Below are 19,878 nucleotides of genomic sequence, written 5' to 3' on the forward strand. Positions count from 1 at the left end.
ATATAAGTTAAATAAGAGGACTGACAATACAGCCTTGACATACTCCTTTCCCATTTTGGAACCAGTCGGTTGTTCCATGTCCAGTTCTAACTGTTGCTTCTTGACCTGCATACAGGTTTCTCAGGAAACAAGTAAGGTGGGCTGGTATTTTCATCTCCTTAAGAATTTTCCAGTTTGTTGTTATCCACACAAAGTTTTTAGTGTAGTAAATGAAACAGATGTTTTTCTGGAATTCCTTTGCTTTCTCCATGATCCCATGAATGTTGGTAATTTGATCTCTGGTTCCTCTGCCTCTTTGAAACCCAGTTTGTATATCTGGAATTTCTTGGTTTACGTACTGCTGAAAGCTAACTGAAGGATTTTAAGCATAATCTTACTGGTATGTGAAATGAGCACAATTGCGTAATAATTTGAACAATCTTTGTTATTACACTTCTTGGGACTGGAATGAATACTGACCTTTTCTAATCCTGTTCAAACACTTAGTATATGTCAATACTACAGAACTTAATGATTGAAGTTTTGTATACTGTACATGATCATGAAGTATGTATCTCTCAGTCTTCCACTTGGTTTCAACATTTTAATAGATAAATTCATTTAAAAGAACCAAAATCAAACAAACAAGTCAAAAAGGAAGTATAGACACAGTCTTCAAGACAGTGCCAGTTCTTAGAATTTAAGTTCAAAATAACTCATTAATGAGTGATGCAGGGAGGAGAGTTTATATGAGGTTGAACCATCTATTCTTCTGTCCCATATGAACTTTAAGTGACAGGCAGCTGATGTCCTGGTTTCTAATTATTTACAAGGAAGCAGGGGAGACCACAAATGCCCAGAGCAGTCTGGGGAACAGCAAGATAATGCATATATTATATGTATCAGTATATTACATTTATCACATGTTTTATATCCACCTTTTTATGCATAGTTGTGAAATTGATCACATTTGTAAATTCTTATTACCACCACTAAAATTAAGATACAAAACCATTCCACCACCCTAAAGAACTTGCTTTGCCAACCATCCCCACCTCTGCAACCCTTGAAAACTGCTGATGCCTTGGTTTCCAATTATTTGTAACTAGGCAGAAGAGACCACAAAGGCCCACAACAGCCTGGGGAGCAGCTTGATATTCTAAAATATATATGCTAATTTAATAATTACATATACATACCAGGAAATGTATATTGCCAAAATTTTATTAAAATAAGAGATTGTGATCTCATACCTCAGTTTTATATGCACTCTGGTTTTGATGCATAGCTCTGCGAAACTTTATCACATGTATAGGCTCTTGTTACCACAATTAAAATCACGACATAGAATTGTTCCATCTCTCTAAAGAAACCCTCTTGGCACACCCTCCTGAGGCCTGCAATTCTTTACAATCCAGGTCACTACTGATCTCCTTTCATCTTTGTATTTTATCCTGTTGAGACTGTTGAATAAGTAAATCACACTATGTATACAATCATAATAATCCAGTAAGTGTAATCATACACCATGCAGCCTCTGAGATTGATTGTTTTTTACTCAGCGTAACATCCTGAGATCCATCTGCTGCTGCTGCTAGGTCACTTCAGTCGTGTCCAACTCTGTGCGACCCCCATAGACGGCAGCCCACCAGGCTCCCCTTCCCTGGGATTCTCCAGGCAAGAACACTGGAGTGGGTTGCCATTTCCTTCTCCAGTGCATGAAAGTGAAAATTGAAAGTGAAGTCGCTCAGTCAAGTCCGACTCTTTGCGACCCCATGAACTGCAGCCCACCAGGCTCCTCCATCCATGGGATTTTCCAGGCAAGAGTACTGGAGTGGGGTGCCATCGCCTTCTCCATATATGCAATCTTCTCCATTGCATATATCAACAATCTTTACCTTTTAATCACTACAGACTGTCCCCAACTAAATTTAGGATAATTCAATTTAGGATTTTTGACTTTACAGTAGTGACAAAATGGTATGAATTCAGTAGAAACCATACTTGGAATATTGAAGTTTTATCTTTTCCTGGGCTAGCAACATGCAGTATTATGTTTCCTGGTGATTCTGGGCAGCAGCAGTGAGCTGAGCTCCTGGCCAGCCTCAAAATCATGAGTGTAAAAAACCAACACATTTACAGCCATTTCATACCCATATAACCATCCTGATTTTCACTTTTAGTACAGTACTCAACACATTCATAAGATTTTCATCATTTTAGTATAAAACAGACTGTGTGAGACAATTTTTTCCCAATTGTAAGCTAATGTATGTATTGGCCACATTTAAGGGAAGCTGCTGCTTCCCTGATAGCTGAGTTGGTAAAGAATTTGCTGCAAAGCAGGAAACCCTGGTTTGATTCTTGGGTTAGGAGGTTCCTCTGGAGAAGGGATAGGTTACCCACTCCAGTATTCTTGGGTTTCCCTTGTGGCTCAACTGGTTAAGAATCCACCTGCAATGCAGGAGACCTGTGTTCAATCCCTGGATTGGGAAGATGCCCTGGAGAAGGGAAAAGCTACCCAGTCCATTAGTCTGTCCTGGAGAATTCCATAGACAGTCCATAGGGTCGCAAAGAGTTGGACATGACTGAGAGACTTTCACTTTCAAGGAAAGCTAGGTTAAATATATTATTAGATGGGTTATAATTTTTAAAGTTTTAATTTATTTTTATTGAAGTATAGTTTCTGCAGTGCAGCAAAGAAAATCTGTTATACATGTATACATTTATCTCCATTCTTTTTTAGATTTCCTTCCCATATTAAGTGAACTTTTGACTTCCTATTGTTTCAACTTAAAATGACATTGCAAAATAACCCTATTGAAGTTGAGAAAGATGTATAAATAGTATTTCATTGTGTAAATGTACTACAGGATATTTACCTGTTTATTCAGTGAAGCTCACTGGTTAATTTCTAGTACTAATGTACATATTTTTGTGTGAACATAAAGTTTTCCTTCCTCAAGCATAAATACCCAGGAGTGTGAGTGCTGGGTTGTTCAGTAAGTGAATATTTAAGTTTATGTGAAACTCTTGGATTGTTTTCTAGAATGACTGGGCCATTCACCCACCAGCAATGCATGAGTGATCCAATTTCTCTGCTTCCTTGCCAGAACTCGGTATTGTCAGTAATTTTCATTTTAGCCCTTATGATAGATGTGAAGTGGTTTCTCTTTGTAATTTTAATTTGGATTTTCCTAACTTAGATAGCATATTCAAAAGCAGAGACATTACTTTGCCAACAAAGGTCCGTCTAGTCAAGGCTATGGTTTTTCCTGTGGTCATGTATGACGGATGTGAGAGTTGGACTGTGAAGAAGGCTGAGTGCTGAAGAATTGATGCTTTTGAACTGTGGTGTTGGAGAAGACTCTTGAGAGTCCCTTGGACTGCAAGGAGATCCAACCAGTCCATTCTGAAGGAGATCAGCCCTGGGATTTCTTTGGAAGGACTGATGCTGAGGCTGAAACTCCAGTACTTTGGCCACCTCATGCAAAGAGTTGACTCATTGGAAAAGACTGTGAGCTGGGAGGGATTGGGGGCAGGAGGAGAAGGGGACGACAGAGGATGAGATGGCTGGATGGCATCACTGACTCGATGGACGTGAGTCTGAGTGAACTCCGGGAGTTGGTGATGGACAGGGAGGCCTGGCGTGCTGCGATTCATGGGGTCGCAAAGAGCCGGACACGACTGAGCAACTGAACTGAACTGAATATAATTTTAGGGGTCTATTCCTAGGATTTTCTACATAGATAATCATGTTACCAGCAAATGGTGGCAGTTTTACTTTTTCTTTCAACTCTATTAGGTTGTTACATCTACTTTCTTTATTGCACTGGCTCCAACATCTAGCCCTGTACGGAAGGAGAGACGAGAATGGACACTGGTTTTGTTCTCTTTATTAGAGAAAATCATAGTCTTTTACTAGTAAGAATACCATTAGCTATTGAGGAGATTCCCCACTCTTCTTGTGTTGCTCAGAGTTTTCACCATAACTGACTACTGAATTTTTGCAAATCCTTTTTTTATGACTAGATTAATATGATGATATGATTTTTCTTTTCTACCCTGTTAACATGGTGAATTCCATCCATTGATTTTCAATATTAAAATGTCTTGCACCCTTGCACTTGCACTTTTCACTTTCATGCATTGGAGAAGGAAATGGCAACGCACTCCAGTGTTCTTGCCTGGAGAATCCCAGGGATAGAGGAGCGTAGTGGGCTGCTGTCTATGGGGTCTCACAGAGTCGGACACGACTGAAGCGACTTAGCACCAGCAGCAGCAGCAGCACCCTTGAAAGAAATTACATTTGTGCTCAGTATGTTATTCATTTTATATATCAATGAATTTTACTTGCTAAAATATTTTCAGAAATTTGTGTCTATCTTCAAGATAAAAGATATTTCCATGTAGTTTTTGGTTCTTTATGGTCTTCTGATTTGGGTATCAGGGTAATATTAGCATCATAAAATCAGTGAAGAACTATTTTCTTTATATTTTCTGCAAGAAATTGTGTACAAGTTAATGTTTGACAGAATTCTTCAGTGACACAGAGTCTGGGTTTTGGTTTTTTTTTTTTTTAATTAAAACTTCAGTTTCTTCATAGACATCATGACATCAGCTATCTCTGGCCCCTGCTCTGAGGAGAGATGAGGAGGAGCGACCGCTGGAGCCCACAGTGAGGTTTGAGGACAGACAGCAGGTGCTTCCAGAGCACTGTGCCCAGCGCAGAAGTAGGTTCCTGCATCTGAGAGCTGGGCAGCCGTGAGGTGCAGGGAGCTGTGCTGTTTGGACTCTCCAAGCCGACCTGTCAGTCTCTGCTCCATCTTCACTTCTCCACCCTTAGCTACTATCATCAAGAGGGCAGGACTGCCCCCAGGGCTCTGCTTATACCACTGTAAGTTGTAAAATGTGCTTGAGGAATTGCAGTATGTGGTAAAGTTCTCCCCTTCTTGCAGAAGCGAGAATTCAGGAAAATGCTTTATCTGTTGTCCATTCATTTCTGTTCAGAAAAGCAATGAGAAGTAACAGAGAAAGTCTGATTAGATGTTTATTCTCTCAGCTATAATGGTCTCTTTCATTCTTCTTGTGTATTTTCTCCTTCTTTCCACATCTCCTTCCCCAACTCCCTCTGTCTCCCTCCCACATTTTAGTTGTTATGTTTTTCTCAACATCCTGCTCTCAGTCAGAAAATCCCACTCCTACAGTTGCCTGCAAATAAGATTCCTCTGTGCTGAATTTTCTGGGAGCAATCAGGGAAACCCCAAACGCACGTGATATTTGTATCCATAAGATCAACACTGGTGCTAACAGTAGCATCTCCCTTTTCTTCCTCTTCAGAAAGAGTTGCTGAATCGGCCTGCTCCTAAAAGGGTTTCCCTTGTATCAGCTTCTTCCAGATCTATAGAAATGTAGTCTATACTGCCTTTTGGAAAGAAAATAGAAAAGAGTAACTACAATTTGAGACAGCCAATCAGACTTACTACCTTATTACCCACCCATCTTCCCCAGGGAGTGTCTATGTTTGCAGATGCTGCCCCTCTGTGACAGGATCAAAAATTGCTGATCCAGTAATACCTGGTAAATAGTGGTTACTCAAACATTTGTTGAATGATAAATAAATGTGTATGTTTGCATATGTGAGAATTTGAATGCAAATGTCCCAAAGAGCAATTTAAAAGTGCCCTTCCATGAATGTAAACAGTCAGGAGTTGCTTGTAGCTATTTAGAAATATTACCTTTGGAAAAGTGTGTGAGCCCCAGTAGCCCTAGTTCTCCCATAACAAATCATCACAAATTCGATGGCTCCAAAAAACAAGAATCGGTTCCCTTCAACATGGAGGGCAGAAGTCTGACAACAAGGTGTCAGCAGGAACATACTCCTTCCAAATGTTCTAGGAAAGACTGCTTCCTTGCCTCTTCTGGCTTCTGGTGGCTCCATGTGGTCCTTTGCTTGTGACTGTGTACTTCTAACATCCTCCTCCATCGAGAAGACCTCACAAGGACTTCCTGGTGAGGAAGGACACGCTTCTCACCTGTGTGTCTCTTAAAAGGATACTTGTCACTGGATTGAAGCCCCACCAGGACAATCCTGTATGATCGGATTTTGATATCCTTTGCTTAATTACATTTGAAAAGGTTCTTTGTTAAATTTAAGTTCACATTCACAGTTTCCGTGGGTTAGGATGTGAATGTATCTTTCGGGGCCGCCCTCCAACCCACTATAGGGTCCTTAATGTCTTTGAAGTGTTGTCTTGTAATTATATGAACAGTAGAAATCTCAAAACTTTCAAGTCAAATCTGAATCTGAATTACTTTATATATAGAAACAGAAAGAGAAGCAGGTTTAGGATGTAATGGAAAAGGAAAATCCCATGAGTTAACAAAGTTCTTTGAAATGCACATCATTGGGATAATTTTTCCTTTTCAGGCATGTTGGATCTGAACTCCAAATGAAGACAAATTTAGGAATGCTATGTTGGTGAAGGCTCCACTCCCACCCTAAAAGAGCAAAGGGTCTGGAGCAGCACTTGGGATGTTTTAAAAATTCCCTGGTCTTCATGCAGATCAGGAGCCCTGCTGCAGTTTACACAGAAGGATGTAAACCAAGACAGAATAGTCACCCACTGGAGAAGGCTGCCCTTTCCCAACTCACACCATCGTATTTGCTATAGCCTATCTCTGGGTCTTGTGCTGTGAAGGAGATATTTGCTAAATGAAGAGAAGAGAACTTGACCGTGCTTTGGTTTGTGGACTAAAAGGAATCTCTTCATGCCTCGTAGGAAACAGTTTGAATGAATATAAATATAAGATGGCCCTCAGTTGCAAATATTCCTGTCAAACCATCTTAAGAGGGGACCAGATCCAAGAATATTTATAATTAAATGTTAGCAATATTATCCTCTGAGATTTCACATAAGAAGTAATGTTGCTTGACCTGGGCTGTAAAGGTCGAGTACATATAAGGGTTTTAAACAAGTACTTGGGAAAAACCATTCTGACCAAAGAGGACAGCATCTGCAAAGGTTCAGATTAAGGAAAGAGCTTAATACTAGCATAAATGGTTTTATTTTAAAGTGGCTGATGTACATCTAGAGTATGTGGCAGAAAAGGGTGAATGAGAAAACTAGAAGTAACTCAGGGGAAAATTGTACATTGCCTTGTAATTCTTAATATAACATTTGATCTTTACAATTTCTGATGGTTCCTCATTATCCAAAGATGAGCAGGAAGCAAACTAATTATATGAATTATATATATATGTTATTGTTATTATATATATGTTATAGTATATATATGTTATTGTTGTTCAGTCGCTAAGTAGTGTCCAATTCTTTATGACCCCATGAACTGCAGCACGCCAGGCTCCTCTGTCCATGGGATTTCCCAGGCAAGAATACTGGAGTGGGTTGCCATTTTCTTCTCCAATACATACAGACACACATATTATATATAAATATAAATATATATATATATATACACATATATATATATATAATAAGTCTTTGGTCATATAGAAGTCAGATTCAAAGAGTTAAGAGTAAATGCAGGAAGAGAGTTAAGAGGCCCTTGCAGTTATCCAAGTGAGAGGTGCTAAATGCTTGGATTAGGGGAGCTGCAAGGAGTATAGAGATGAGGAAGTGGGTGTGGGTGCTATTTGAGAAGTAAACTGACATGACCTTGATGATTATTAAGGTCTATGTGCTTCATTAGGACTCTGGTGCCAGTTTGTCATTTGGAACATGTTTATTATATCAGCTCATGTGGAAACTAGTGGCCAAAGTTGCACACTAGTCACTCAGTCATGTCCAACTCTTTGTGATCCCATGGACTATAGCCTACCAGGCTTCTCTGCCCATGGAATTATCCAGGCAAGAATACTGGCATGGGTAGCCATTCCCTTCTCCAGGGTATCTTCCTGACCCAGGGATCGAACACAGCTCTCCTGCATTGTGGGCAGATTCTTTATCATCTGCACCATCAGAGAAGCCCAATATGATATTAAACTGGTGGGTTATTTGGAAATCTGCAAAATGAGTATAGGACCAGAAAATTGATCAGCTTCATATACCTGGAAATTACTAAATAAGAAACTCAGATTCTGGAGTTCTGTTACTTATTCATTATCACAGTTACAATATAAACTAGGGGAGAAACCAAGTTTAGTAATGAATTTCCCCTATCAATACTTCTTCCAGATATTAAAGAGATTTTTAAAAATGCAAACAGCCACATAGTAAAGAAATGACATACAGATGTCCATGTAGTGGAAAGTTTGTACTAAAGCAAAACCAGAATCTCCAATGAGTTAAATGAGACAGAATTGACTGTTCTGGTATAAAACATGCAGACTTCCATGCCAGATGTGTGAGACAGCATATCCCCATATTACATTCATGCACATAAGGAAATACTATAAAGACTAGCTCTTAGGATGTAGCAACAGTGAAGGGTAACTATTACCCAGGCATAACCATATTATTTTAGATAGGTTTGAGTACTATCTAGTTCACTTGGGATCATGGGAAAAGAGGAGGCTAGGAACTGGAATTAATGATATGGCCAATGTACTGGTGGCAGTGGAGATTAGTGATGTTTAGGAACAGTTCAGTTGGTTGACGGAGGTACAGGGACTGAAATGCCTGTTTATCTATGTCTGCATTTCCCCCTGACTACCAAAAACACTGTCATTCATTGAATTTTCCTTTTCCTCCAGACAATGGCTCTTCGTCAATGCTGGTCCCAGAGCAGCAGCAGGCACAGGTTTGGGTATGGGCTGCAGAGGGCTGAGGGGCACTGTGTGGAGGCACAGAGGTATGTGGCTGAGTCTTCAGGCTGGGATCCTCTGACGTACATAGAGCTGTAGCCCTCCTTAGTATTCAGAGTGACTCTCACTCGTCCTTGCTTCTTTTCATCCCCATTTACACTTATTACAAACAAGTTCTTGGGGCCCTTTGCAGGTTTCCATCTGTACCAGTGTAAAGCATAGAAAGAGCTGGAAGGGAAAGTGAAGGTGAAATTGGTGCTCTCTCTTTCCTGAACCCACAGCAAGGGAGGACGCTGTTCCACAGTCAAGAGGCTGCTCACTCCTGTTCAGAAAGACAAGGTCACACATAGAAACTGAATTCTCTACAGTGTTCATTGCCTTCACACATTCCCAAATATTAGAATCTTGAGGTGTCTGACTGCATTCCCCTCCTTCATCATCACCACCCAGACTGTTCAGAATGTCTTCAGCAGCCCCAGGACTTACGGCCAAGATGAAGCCACAGGATCAGCCATGAGGCTGGCAAAGTGTTCTTCTGCATTTATCCTGATCAAGTATCCTCAGGAGAGGAACGTTCTGCAGCCTAGATCTGTGAAACATGCTGCTTCAGAAAATAGGTTTCTGTACCTGGTTGCCCAACCAATCAGAGACAAGACCACATACATGTGCTAGAAACACACCAACCATTTCTGCCCTAGAATCAGTTGCCTGTGGTTCAAAGTGAGGGATCAAACACAGCTTTCTTGAGACCAACTTCACAAACACTGAGATGAGCTCACTACACAAAGAGAACTGACAACCTTTCAGAAGTGGGCTGCTTAATCATGGACTGCTACTATGCACCTTGAGAGAGTGGGATGGTAATATGTGACATGAATCCCTCTTTGGTTAAGAATCTTTGTATGTATTTTAAACAAAATTTTTAAAACTTTCAGATTCCCCAAATAGAAATGTTCACACATAATGTGCTGAATTTTCTTTTGCTTCATGTACATTATTCTAATATGAAAGTCACACAATAGAGTTAGTATTATTCCTAATTTACAAATAACAAAAACTGAAGCTCAAAGAGTTTGGGTGATTAACGCAAAGTGAAATATCAGGTAATTGGCATAGGAAGAATCGGAACACTTATCTTTCTGGTATGGAGCCTATGATGTTTGGAATCTGTCATGCCCCTATGTGATATTCTGTAAATATTTTAAATGTCAGAATAATATATTTTAAAAATAATAGGAGTCTACCTGTTGATTTTTTTCCTTTTTTAAAAAAATTTTTTCTTGATGTCAATTATTTTTAACATCTTTATTGAATTTATTATAATATTACTTCTGTTTTTTTTATGTTTTTGTTTTTTGGAGACAAGGGATATGGGATCTTAGACCCTGAGCAAGTATCAAACCAGGACAACACCCAGTCATTGGATAAGCACTTTAAAGAAAACAAAATACTGTATTAAGATAGAGAGTTACTCTTGGGATGAGGAAAGGCCTGTGCTCTAAGTAAGGTATGCAGGGAGGGCTCCACTCTGACACTTACTCTGCAACACCAGGCAAGGCATTGAACCTCTTTCACGTTCAATTTCCATTTCTGTGAATAGTCAGTAACCTTCTGCTGGGCACCAGGCTCACGGTGGTATTCAAAGTAGCATGGACCCAACCTTGATGGGTTAGGATAGGAGCTGAGTGAGAACACACCTGAAAACTGCATCACACAGCACTGCCCTAGCGTGGGCTCTCAGTCAGCTATAGGCAATGCACAGAACGCTGAGGACTGGGGAGCCAAAGTCTCAAATTGCAAAGGAGTCTATCCACAAGATAGAGCTTAATATTTTTGAGGTATATTTGGCAGTTTAAATGGTAGATTTCATGTATTTTCATAAGTAAGAACATGGTCTATCATGTTCTTACTGTTCAAGGAAAATCAGTTCCATTAGGGTGTTACATTGAGAGATTGAGATGTTGTTGTTGGAGTGAGTATACCAAGCAGTGTTTGCTGTGACTGCTTAGTTTTTTCCCCATTTTTGAGTCTTGCTCACATTCTCAGAATATTTCTATACTATATTACAAGAAAGGACAGAGCAGTAGAAACAATTTCACTTACCAGAAGAAGAGGGGAAAAAAAACCAAACCCTTTTTGCAATAATTCTGAGCTTCCTTTCCAAGGTAGCCTATTACTTGCCAGTCAAAATCATCGCATGCAAGATGTTACAAGAAAACATGAAGATACTTTTTAGCCAACTCAATATTTGTCATTTGAACTCAATTATTTTCACATCTGGTAAAGTGAAGTGAAGTCGCTCAGTTGTGTCCGACTCTTTGTGACCCCATGGACTGTAGCCTACTAGGCTCCTCCATCCATGGGATTTTCTAGGCACGAGTACTGGAATGGGTTGCCATTTCCTTCTCCAGGGGATCTTCCCAACTCAGGAATTGAACCCTGGTCTTCCACATTGCAGGCAGACGCTTTAACCTCTGAGCTACGAAGGAAGCCTCACATCTGGTAGGCAAAAATTAAAAACCAGCCAGTTGTCCCGAATATTCTCTCTCCTATTATTTCTGCATTGAGACGTTTACTGACTTTGGTTCAACAATGGCAGCCCCAACTGTGACTAGCATGCATGCGTACATGCTTACTCGCTCAGTCTTTGAAACCCTTTGGACTGTAGCCAGCCGGGGTCCTCAGTCCGTGGGATTCTCCAGGCGCATAATAGTGATTAGGCTTCCCCTCAATTTGATCCATGATCACTAGAGGGCGGCAAAGAGCCCAGGGTAAGCATCACAAAATATTTAGCAGGACACCAGCTGGCAGTGGTTCTGCTATCATTCTTGCTATGCAGTCGCTGGAGCCTGATTCTCTGGGAATGCAAATAGTAACATTAAGATAAAGCATTCACAAAGGTGTGACATTTGAGTTTTCAGAGGTGCACCATGTAAATGTTTTGAGGGATAGCATCACAGCAGAGAGGGCACAGGCAAGGGGCACAGGTCTTGATATACAATATGCTTGGAGTGTTAAAGGAGTACTATCTCATCTTTTCCTCTAGCCTCTTGTTTTTCCAGGCACACTACAACTAACAAACTTGCTAAAGCATTTAGCACTATTAACTGGCTAGTGGACGATTTCCTCATCTACTGATCCTGGGGCAATTTGTACTTAGATTTGGCATCTTCTTTCCTAGTTGCCTCTAGGTTCCAGTTTAGACTTGTAATGTCACCATCACTGAGACATCCAGCCACCTGTCTTAGATCCAAGTCCTTCTCCATACCCAAATCTTTCTCTTAAGAAGTCCTGTAAATGGTACACTCTGGAAGACAATAAAAGTTTGAGACACTTCTCAGAGGAAAATTATGTCTCATTTCTCAAAGATTAAAAAAAATTGAAATAGTAAAACCTGTCTCTTACAGTTTTTATACTTAGATAATGGCTGGGAGGGATTGGGGGCAGGAGGATGAGATGGCTGGATGGCATCACCGACTCAATGGACATGAGTTTGAGTGAACTCTGGGAGTTGGTGATGGACAGGGAGGACTGGCGTGCTGCGATTCATGGGGTCGCAAAGAGTAGGACACAACTGAGTGACTGAACTGAACTGAACTGAATGGATCAGAAATGCATCCTATAGTACCTGATATATAGTAAGTTCAATAAATATTAACTTTGTTTATTTTCTCCTGCCTTTCCTTCATTGTCCAGGTCTGTGACCTGCTTCACCCCCACCCTCCACGCACATCAGTTCAGTGATGAATTCTAAGACATTTACTTAATCACTTGCTTTCCTGGAGACAGTCATTATTTTTCCATATCCTTTTGGTGTCATATCCAGCTAGCTACATTGATACACTCAGGGTGCTTAAAGGACACAGATGGTTTGATTTTGGTTTCCCTAAAAATAGCATATTCAAAAGCAGAGACATTGCCAACAAAGGTCCGTCTAGTCAAGGCTATGGTTTTTCCAGTGGTCATGTATGGATGTGGGAGTTGGACTGTGAAAAAAGCGGAGCGCCAAAGAGTTGATGCTTTTGAACTGTGGTGTTGGAGAAGAATCTTGAGAGTCCCTTGGACTGTGAGGAGATCCAACCAGTCCATTCTAAAGGAGATCAGTCCTGGGTGTTCTTTGGAAGGAATGATGCTAAAGCTGAAACTCCAGTACTTTGGCCACCTCATGCGAAGAGCTGACTCATTAGAAAAGACTCTGATGCTTGGAGGGATTGGGGGCAGGAGGAGAAGGGAATGACTGCCGGGGTCCAGCCCTGGTGGATCCAGGGAATTCGAAGGGGAGATGGCATCAGCGATCAGGAGACAATAGCTTAATTAAGTGTTAATTAGAGATATAAAGAGTGGTTAAATAGGGATAGCTCAGTGAAAAAATTCAGTGGAGAAAAGAGGCTGAATAACTTGATTTACGTGGAAAACCAATAAAACTCCAAGACAAGGAGTTTGCACCACCCACGTAGGCCGCAGGCATCCTCCCGTTCTCCCGAAGGAGAGGAGACACTAAGGCCTCGCCAGTCAGATCTTAAAAGTCCAGGCAAAATTAGTAGGCTTGGCGAGCCTCCACTCTCCAGATGGGAATTCAGCCAGAAGGTGAGAGAAAGAACGATTTGGGGAGACCAAGCTTTGGTGAGCAAGGTCCATAGCTTTATTTTCAACAGGGGCTTTTATACCCTAAGTTGCACATAGAGAATAATAGGGGATATGAAATCATGCAAAGTCAGCAGTCTTTGATCCTTATCGAAACCAGGGTTTCTTTTCTGCAAACTTAACGTATACAAATGGTTTAGGTGATTCACATCATCTTCTGGCCAGAAGGCCTGTTAACATTTTATGACTCTGACAAAGGTTTGTCAACCATAAGACTTATTTTCTCTAAGAGTAATTATTTTAAAGTTTGGCGCCATCCTCCGAAGGTGTTAGATAAAGTTGCATGCCTATAGGGCAAAGGTGCAGTGGGTTTACAACAAAGGAAAGAATTTATTACCTTAAGGGTCTAAAGTTGTTAACACCAAGGCCACTACTTATTTTTTCTACATACCAACTATATTAACTGATACACTTCCAAGGATACAATACAGGAGCAGCAACTTGGGAAACCAAGGAAACTTGGCAGCAAGCATTGGCTCAACAATGAAATCTTCTACTAGTTCTATTCTGACAATTTCTAACTCTCCAAGAGGCTCTATACTATTCGAATATCTTAAGCTTCCCATGCCTGTGCCTCTCGCAGTTGGGAGACTGTAAACAATCGTATGCATAGCTGTAGGAGTCTGGGTAAGCCTGTCAGGCAAGTTAGAGAGCCATCTGAGGGGTTTGGATTGAAACACTCCTATTATGCCCAGGAGGCTAATTAACTAGAGCTCTAAGTTGATTTCCTTCAGAGAAAAGGTTGTTGGGGATAGCCCCCCATTAATGTCAGAGGAGTTGGTGAAAGTCATGAAACAGTAAAACAGACAGACTCTGGTTTTGGGGTAGATGCTCAGGCAGGCCCAGAGGGACACCCCTCGAGTTCTGGCTTGCCTTGCCCACCAGAACTCTCCCACATAACCTTGTTATGGGTGGGGACTCCCATGCTGGCTCCCAGCAGATGACAGAGGATGAGATGGCTGGATGGCATCACCAACTCGATGGACGTGAGTTTGAGTGAACTCTGGGAGTTGGTGATGGGCAGGGAGGCCTGGCGTGCTACAATTCATGGGGTCGCAAAGAGTCAGACATGACTGAGTGACTGAACTGAACTGAACTGAAAAATAGTGAAATCAAGGACATATTGCATGTTTACTAGCTGTTGGATATAATATTTCTGATTTGGATCTCTAAGATATCCCCATACTTATTAACTATTTTCTCTCCTTATTGATTTATGAGCTTTTACTATATCCTGCATTTGAGTCCTTACTCAGGACTGTGTATTGCATATATAGCCTTCCAGTGAGCATTGACTTTCCACTTTATTAGCAGTGATTTCTAACAAACAAAAGCAATTTAAGAATATAGTTTCATGCTCATAAGAAGCGCCCTTGAAACTTACTTGTTTTCTTTAGAAACTTTAGAAATGCTTACCTTTTGTGACTGCTGTTGCTTGTAATGAGAAGTCAGGTATCATTCTTAATGACGTTTTCCAGAATAAAACATATCAATTTCCCTCAGTATTAGCAAGATTTTTTTCCACTAAAATAGACCCTTGGATTTGTCTTCAAACCTCTGCAAACTTCTACCAAAACTACAGTGGTGGACTTGCATAATTCCTTATTTATCTTTATGACTTTCCACATAGCATTGCTCCTGAATAAAGAGCTTGTTTTATAGAAAGTCAAGTACAACAGTGAGTGGAGGTTCTTGCTATGACCAAAGAGATTATGGAATGGATCCATGTAATTCTCCAGGGCAGAATACTGGTGTGGGTGGCCGTTCCTTTCTCCGGGAGATCTTCCCAACCCGGGGATTGAACCCAGGTCTCCCACATTGCAGGTGGATTCTTTACCAGCTGAGCCACAATGGAAGCCCGAGAATACTGGAGTGGGTAGACTCTCCCTTCTTCAACGGCTCTTCCCAACCCAGGAATCAAACTGGGCTTTCCTGCACTGTAGGCAGATTTTTTTAGCAACTGAGCTATCACGGAAGCCCGGATAACGGACGAGTTAGTTATAAATGCCATTTACAATCATGTGGTCATTTGCAGTAACAGAAACTATAATAGTTATGAAGTTATTTATATTTTACATGAATATGTTTATGTACACATTAGCTATTTTTTACTTTCCCTCTCCTGTTTGCCTGCCTGTGGTAATAGAAAATGTGCTAATACAAGCTAATCTTATATCTTACATTTTGTCTCAGTAGTTAAGATACAGGATTCAGTGGGAGAACATCACCCATAAATGGGTAGATGAACTTGGTATTCTCTTTGAAGGAGAGAGTTTGTTTTGTTTGAATGAAGAATAATTGCATCATATTAACAAGAAACACAGTTTCCCTGTAGTCCTTATTAAAAGTTGTGTTGTTCAAAGAGGTACTGATGAATGCCTAGTTAAGAAGAAGGGAAGTTAACTAGTTAAGCTATTATGGTAGCTTAGTACTGTCTTAGCTTAACTATCTGGAAATCTATTTCCCAGAATTTGCTTCCATCTATTGTTCTGGGTTGGGGTTGGCCACAAAACAAATTTGTGTAAGATTTGGAAGGTACTTGTGATGAAGTAGCCATATTTTCATGTTCTTCAGGTTGGTGCAGGGCCCCTGGGACTATGGCAACTCATAATGTTGCTGCTTCTCTGATACTTCAACTTCTTGTAGACTCAGGGCCTCTCAAACTCCCACCAGATCTCTTACTCATTTTCTCTTTATATTAGACCAAGTATGCATATAGCATGATGGAAAATGACATCCGCTTCTCCTGAAGGTCACCCACTACTGTGGAACTGAAGGAGGTAAGATACAGACAAGTTTTAGAGTGTCTTGTGGGTTCCATTGTCCTCATATATTTCCATACATGTCACAGTTTGTGCATGCTTTTGTCCACATCCAACTTTCCTTCACAAATATTACTCTAGTTGACTTACAGTGAATTAAACTCAACACCAAATACAACAGTTTTTATGAACTCTTCCACCAGCTTTAGCTATTTCCTATGTTCTAATCCTTATAAATAATCTCTTACTCTACATCACTGGTGGCTCTCCTTCTCTGATTGTACCCCAACACAAAGTCTGAGGGGAAAGGACTAAGAAAATGATTTTCATGACAATTTCAGTTCCTAGACCCAGATATGTGATGTGAGCCTCTTTAAGTAAAACTGCTATTCTATGTATTATGGGGCAAGTTTTCAAATTTAGACAACTTTACACATGTTCTGTGTGTTTGATTTAAAGTCAAACATTTAGGAGGAGAATGTATCAGTAGAAAATTACCCTGGACATCTGCTTCCAAATGACATGCAAGGAGCTTTCTTTTAGTATTAAATCTTCTGATCCAGACCACATAGGAAACAACCACAGGACTACCATTTCTTGTCTGGGGTCTGCAGGTGTGTATTTCAGCTGGGGTCCCATAGCAGGTTCTCTCTTATTCACTCTTATTAAGCTCTGGGGGTTCTCTTATTAAGCTCTGGGCATTTTGTTCAGCTTTTCCTATTACCTCAAGCACTGTGAGTTCCCAGAGAGCGCAGAAGTACTTTGCAGAGTCTTCCAGCTGTAAGTCTGAAATGGTGAGGCTGATGGCTTTATGTGATTTCTGAAAATTTATGGAGTAGCGGCCATCCCTTGCATTCAGGCTGTAAGAACCCTCACCAATAAGGAAAGTCATCTCTCCACTGGCAAGCAGCTTGTACCAAAAAATGTTGTAACTGCTTCAGCTTGTTTCATAGCGACAGTTCAGGGTGACTGCCTCCCAGCTTTGCTGGATATCTGGCTGGTCTTGAGTAACTTTCTGGACCACACCAGATCCTGTGGAAAAAAATCAGAGAACAGAGATGAAGCAGTGAATAAAATAGTGTAAGAATTAGACTCATTTAGGACTCTAAAATAAAAACCAAACTGAAATCATAAGACGCTTGCTTTTCCCCAGTCCTCCTTTCCTCCCCAAGTCCCTGTGTGCACACCACGCACCTGTGTGCAGTCCTTTCACCCTGAACACTCACACCCACGTTTGGAAGCATCCCTACCAGAGAAGGTGAAGGCCAGGAACACCCAGAGCAGACTGGAGAGCGGCATGAGGCATGGAATCCCCTGCTCAAATGTGCTGAGTTCTGCCTCAAGCTGAGAGTTCAGTGTCTCTGTATGCCTGGCAGCACATATACATAGTACCTGGTTCCTGTGTGACTCCTTCAAATAGGAAGTGGGGTTTGTCATGTTCAAGGTAACGTCATCTGTGCACAGATGGGAAAAATAGTCTGATTCACCACAAACCCTTACTTTGTCTATTTTTCTTTCACTGGTGATTAAGTTAGACTGAGCTTTAAAGAGGGCTTCATAAAAGTAGTTATTAGTCAGAATTTGAGCTGAGGGGTATCATAGAACAAATAAATTGATAATCATTGATAAATATTTAGTGGAATAATTCTGCCATCCCATCGAAAGTAGGATTTGTTTTTTAACTTTTTATTGGAGTTTAGTTGATTTACAATGTTGTGTTACAGAAAATGAAATGTCCATCAGCAGAGGAATGGATAAACATGTGGTACATATGTGCAATGAAATTGTTGCTGTTCTTTAGTTGCTAAGTCCTGTCCGACTCTGTAGTCCGTTATGCTCCTTTCTCCATGGGATGTCTTAGGCAAAAATGCTAGAGTGGGATGCCATTTCCTTCTCCAGGGGATATACCTGACCCAGGGATCAAACCCACATCTCCTGCTTGGCAGGCAGATTCTTTACCAAGGAGCTTCTGGGAAAAGCCAATGAAATCACTCAACCATGAACAAGAACAAAATAATGGCACCTGCAACAACATGAACAAACCTAAAATAAGACTTAGTATAAGCTGTGGACCCTTCTTGTAATCTGCTTACTTACTAGTCACTCATTTAGCCTATACTTACATTTCTTCATCCAAAATCTAAATACTCTATTTAAAAACTCACAGATTTTTGGCCTTCTTGAAGAAAGGCAACTTATTCAAAATTTTTAATGAATTTTTTTCTGGGTTTTAGAATTTTAAAATATTATTAAAATACAAATGATAATCTGATACCTCAGCTTTATATGCACTCCTTTTTTATGCATAACTCTATGAAATTTTTTCACAGGTATAGGTTTTTGTGCCACCACTAAAATCATGTACAGAATTTTTCCATCTCTCTAAAGATAACCATTTTCACACCCTCCCCATCCCTGCAACTGTTGACAACCCCTAGCAGATATGGATCTTTTCATCTCTATATATTGTCTTTTTGAGAATTCTATGTAAGTAAACTTATACTTTATGTATGCAGTCATAATAATATCTTAAGTGTAATCATCCACTATGTAGTCTTCTGAGACTGACTTTTTCACTCAGCATTGAGATCCATCTTGGCTATTCAGTTCAGTTCAGTTCAGTCACTCAGTCGTGTCTGACTCTTTGTGACCCCATGAATTGCAGCACACCAGGCCTCCCAGTCCATCACCAACTCCCGGAGTTTACTTAAACTCACGTCCATCGAGTCGGTGATGCCATCCAGCCATCTCATCCTCTGTCGTCCCCTTCTCCTCCCTAATCCCTCGCAGCATCAGAGTCTTTTCCAATAAGTCAACTCTTCGCATGAGGTGGTCAAAGTACTGGAGTTTCAGCTTTAGCATCATTCCTTCCAAAGAACACCCAGGACTGATCTCCTTTAGGATGGACTGGTTGGATCTCCTCGAAGTTCAAGGGACTCTCAAGAGTCTTCTCCAATACCACAGTTCAAAAGCATCAATTCTTCAGTGCTCAGCTTTCTTCACAGTCCAACTCTCACATCCATATATGACCACTGGAAAAGTCTTGGCTATTAACATGTATCAATAGTCTGTTTCTTTTAATCACAACAGACTGTCTTCAATTTATGATGAATCAACTTTTGATTTTTGACTTTCTGGTGTGGAGAAAGCTATGTATGACTTCACTAGAAATCATACTTCAAATTTTGAATTTTAATCTTTCTCTTTGCTAGCAACATGCTGTCTTACATTTTCTGATGATTCTTGGTAGCAACAGTGAGCTGAGCTCTCAGTCAGGCCCAGGAACAGGAGGTAAACAACTGATCCACTTACAGCCATTCTGTACCCGTACAACCGTTACGTGTTTCACTTTCAGTATAATACCTTTAAGGTAGGCCAGGCGAGGCTCTGACTCACAGTAGGGTAAGTATATTAAATGCATTTTCCACTTACTAGTATTTTCAACTGAAAATGGTTTATTGAGATTTAACTCTATTGCAAGTTGAAATAGATCTATAAATTATATTTTATTGTATGGGTGTACCACGATGGCATAATTAGCTATTCATACAACAAAGAACATTTGGCAGACTTCCAGTCTCTGCCATCACAAATATAGCTGTCGTGGATATGCATGTAATTTTTGTGTGAGTATCTGTTGCTGTTCAGTCGCTCAGTCAGTCTGACTCTGCGGCCCATGGACGGCACCACACTAGTCCATGGGGTCGCAGAGATAGTGAAGGCTCT

General features: G+C 40.6%; 1 pseudogene and 2 gene segments (V, D, J or C); all 3 read right to left on the reverse strand.

Moving 5' to 3' along the window:
- Positions 1–4,169: 4,169 nt before the first annotated feature.
- Positions 4,170–5,437, reverse strand: LOC102391656. The segment is given in 2 exon segments: positions 4,170–4,981; positions 5,253–5,437. Coding segments are annotated over 2 exon segments (465 nt in total).
- A 3,272-nt stretch (positions 5,438–8,709) lies between these two features.
- Positions 8,710–13,214, reverse strand: LOC123464732. The segment is given in 2 exon segments: positions 8,710–9,068; positions 13,154–13,214. Coding segments are annotated over 2 exon segments (420 nt in total).
- Positions 13,215–16,804: 3,590 nt separating this feature from the next.
- Positions 16,805–17,451, reverse strand: LOC123464733 (annotated as a pseudogene).
- Positions 17,452–19,878: the final 2,427 nt, after the last annotated feature.

Source organism: Bubalus bubalis, chromosome 11 (assembly GCF_019923935.1).
Source record: "Bubalus bubalis isolate 160015118507 breed Murrah chromosome 11, NDDB_SH_1, whole genome shotgun sequence".
Taxonomy (NCBI): domain Eukaryota; kingdom Metazoa; phylum Chordata; class Mammalia; order Artiodactyla; family Bovidae; genus Bubalus; species Bubalus bubalis.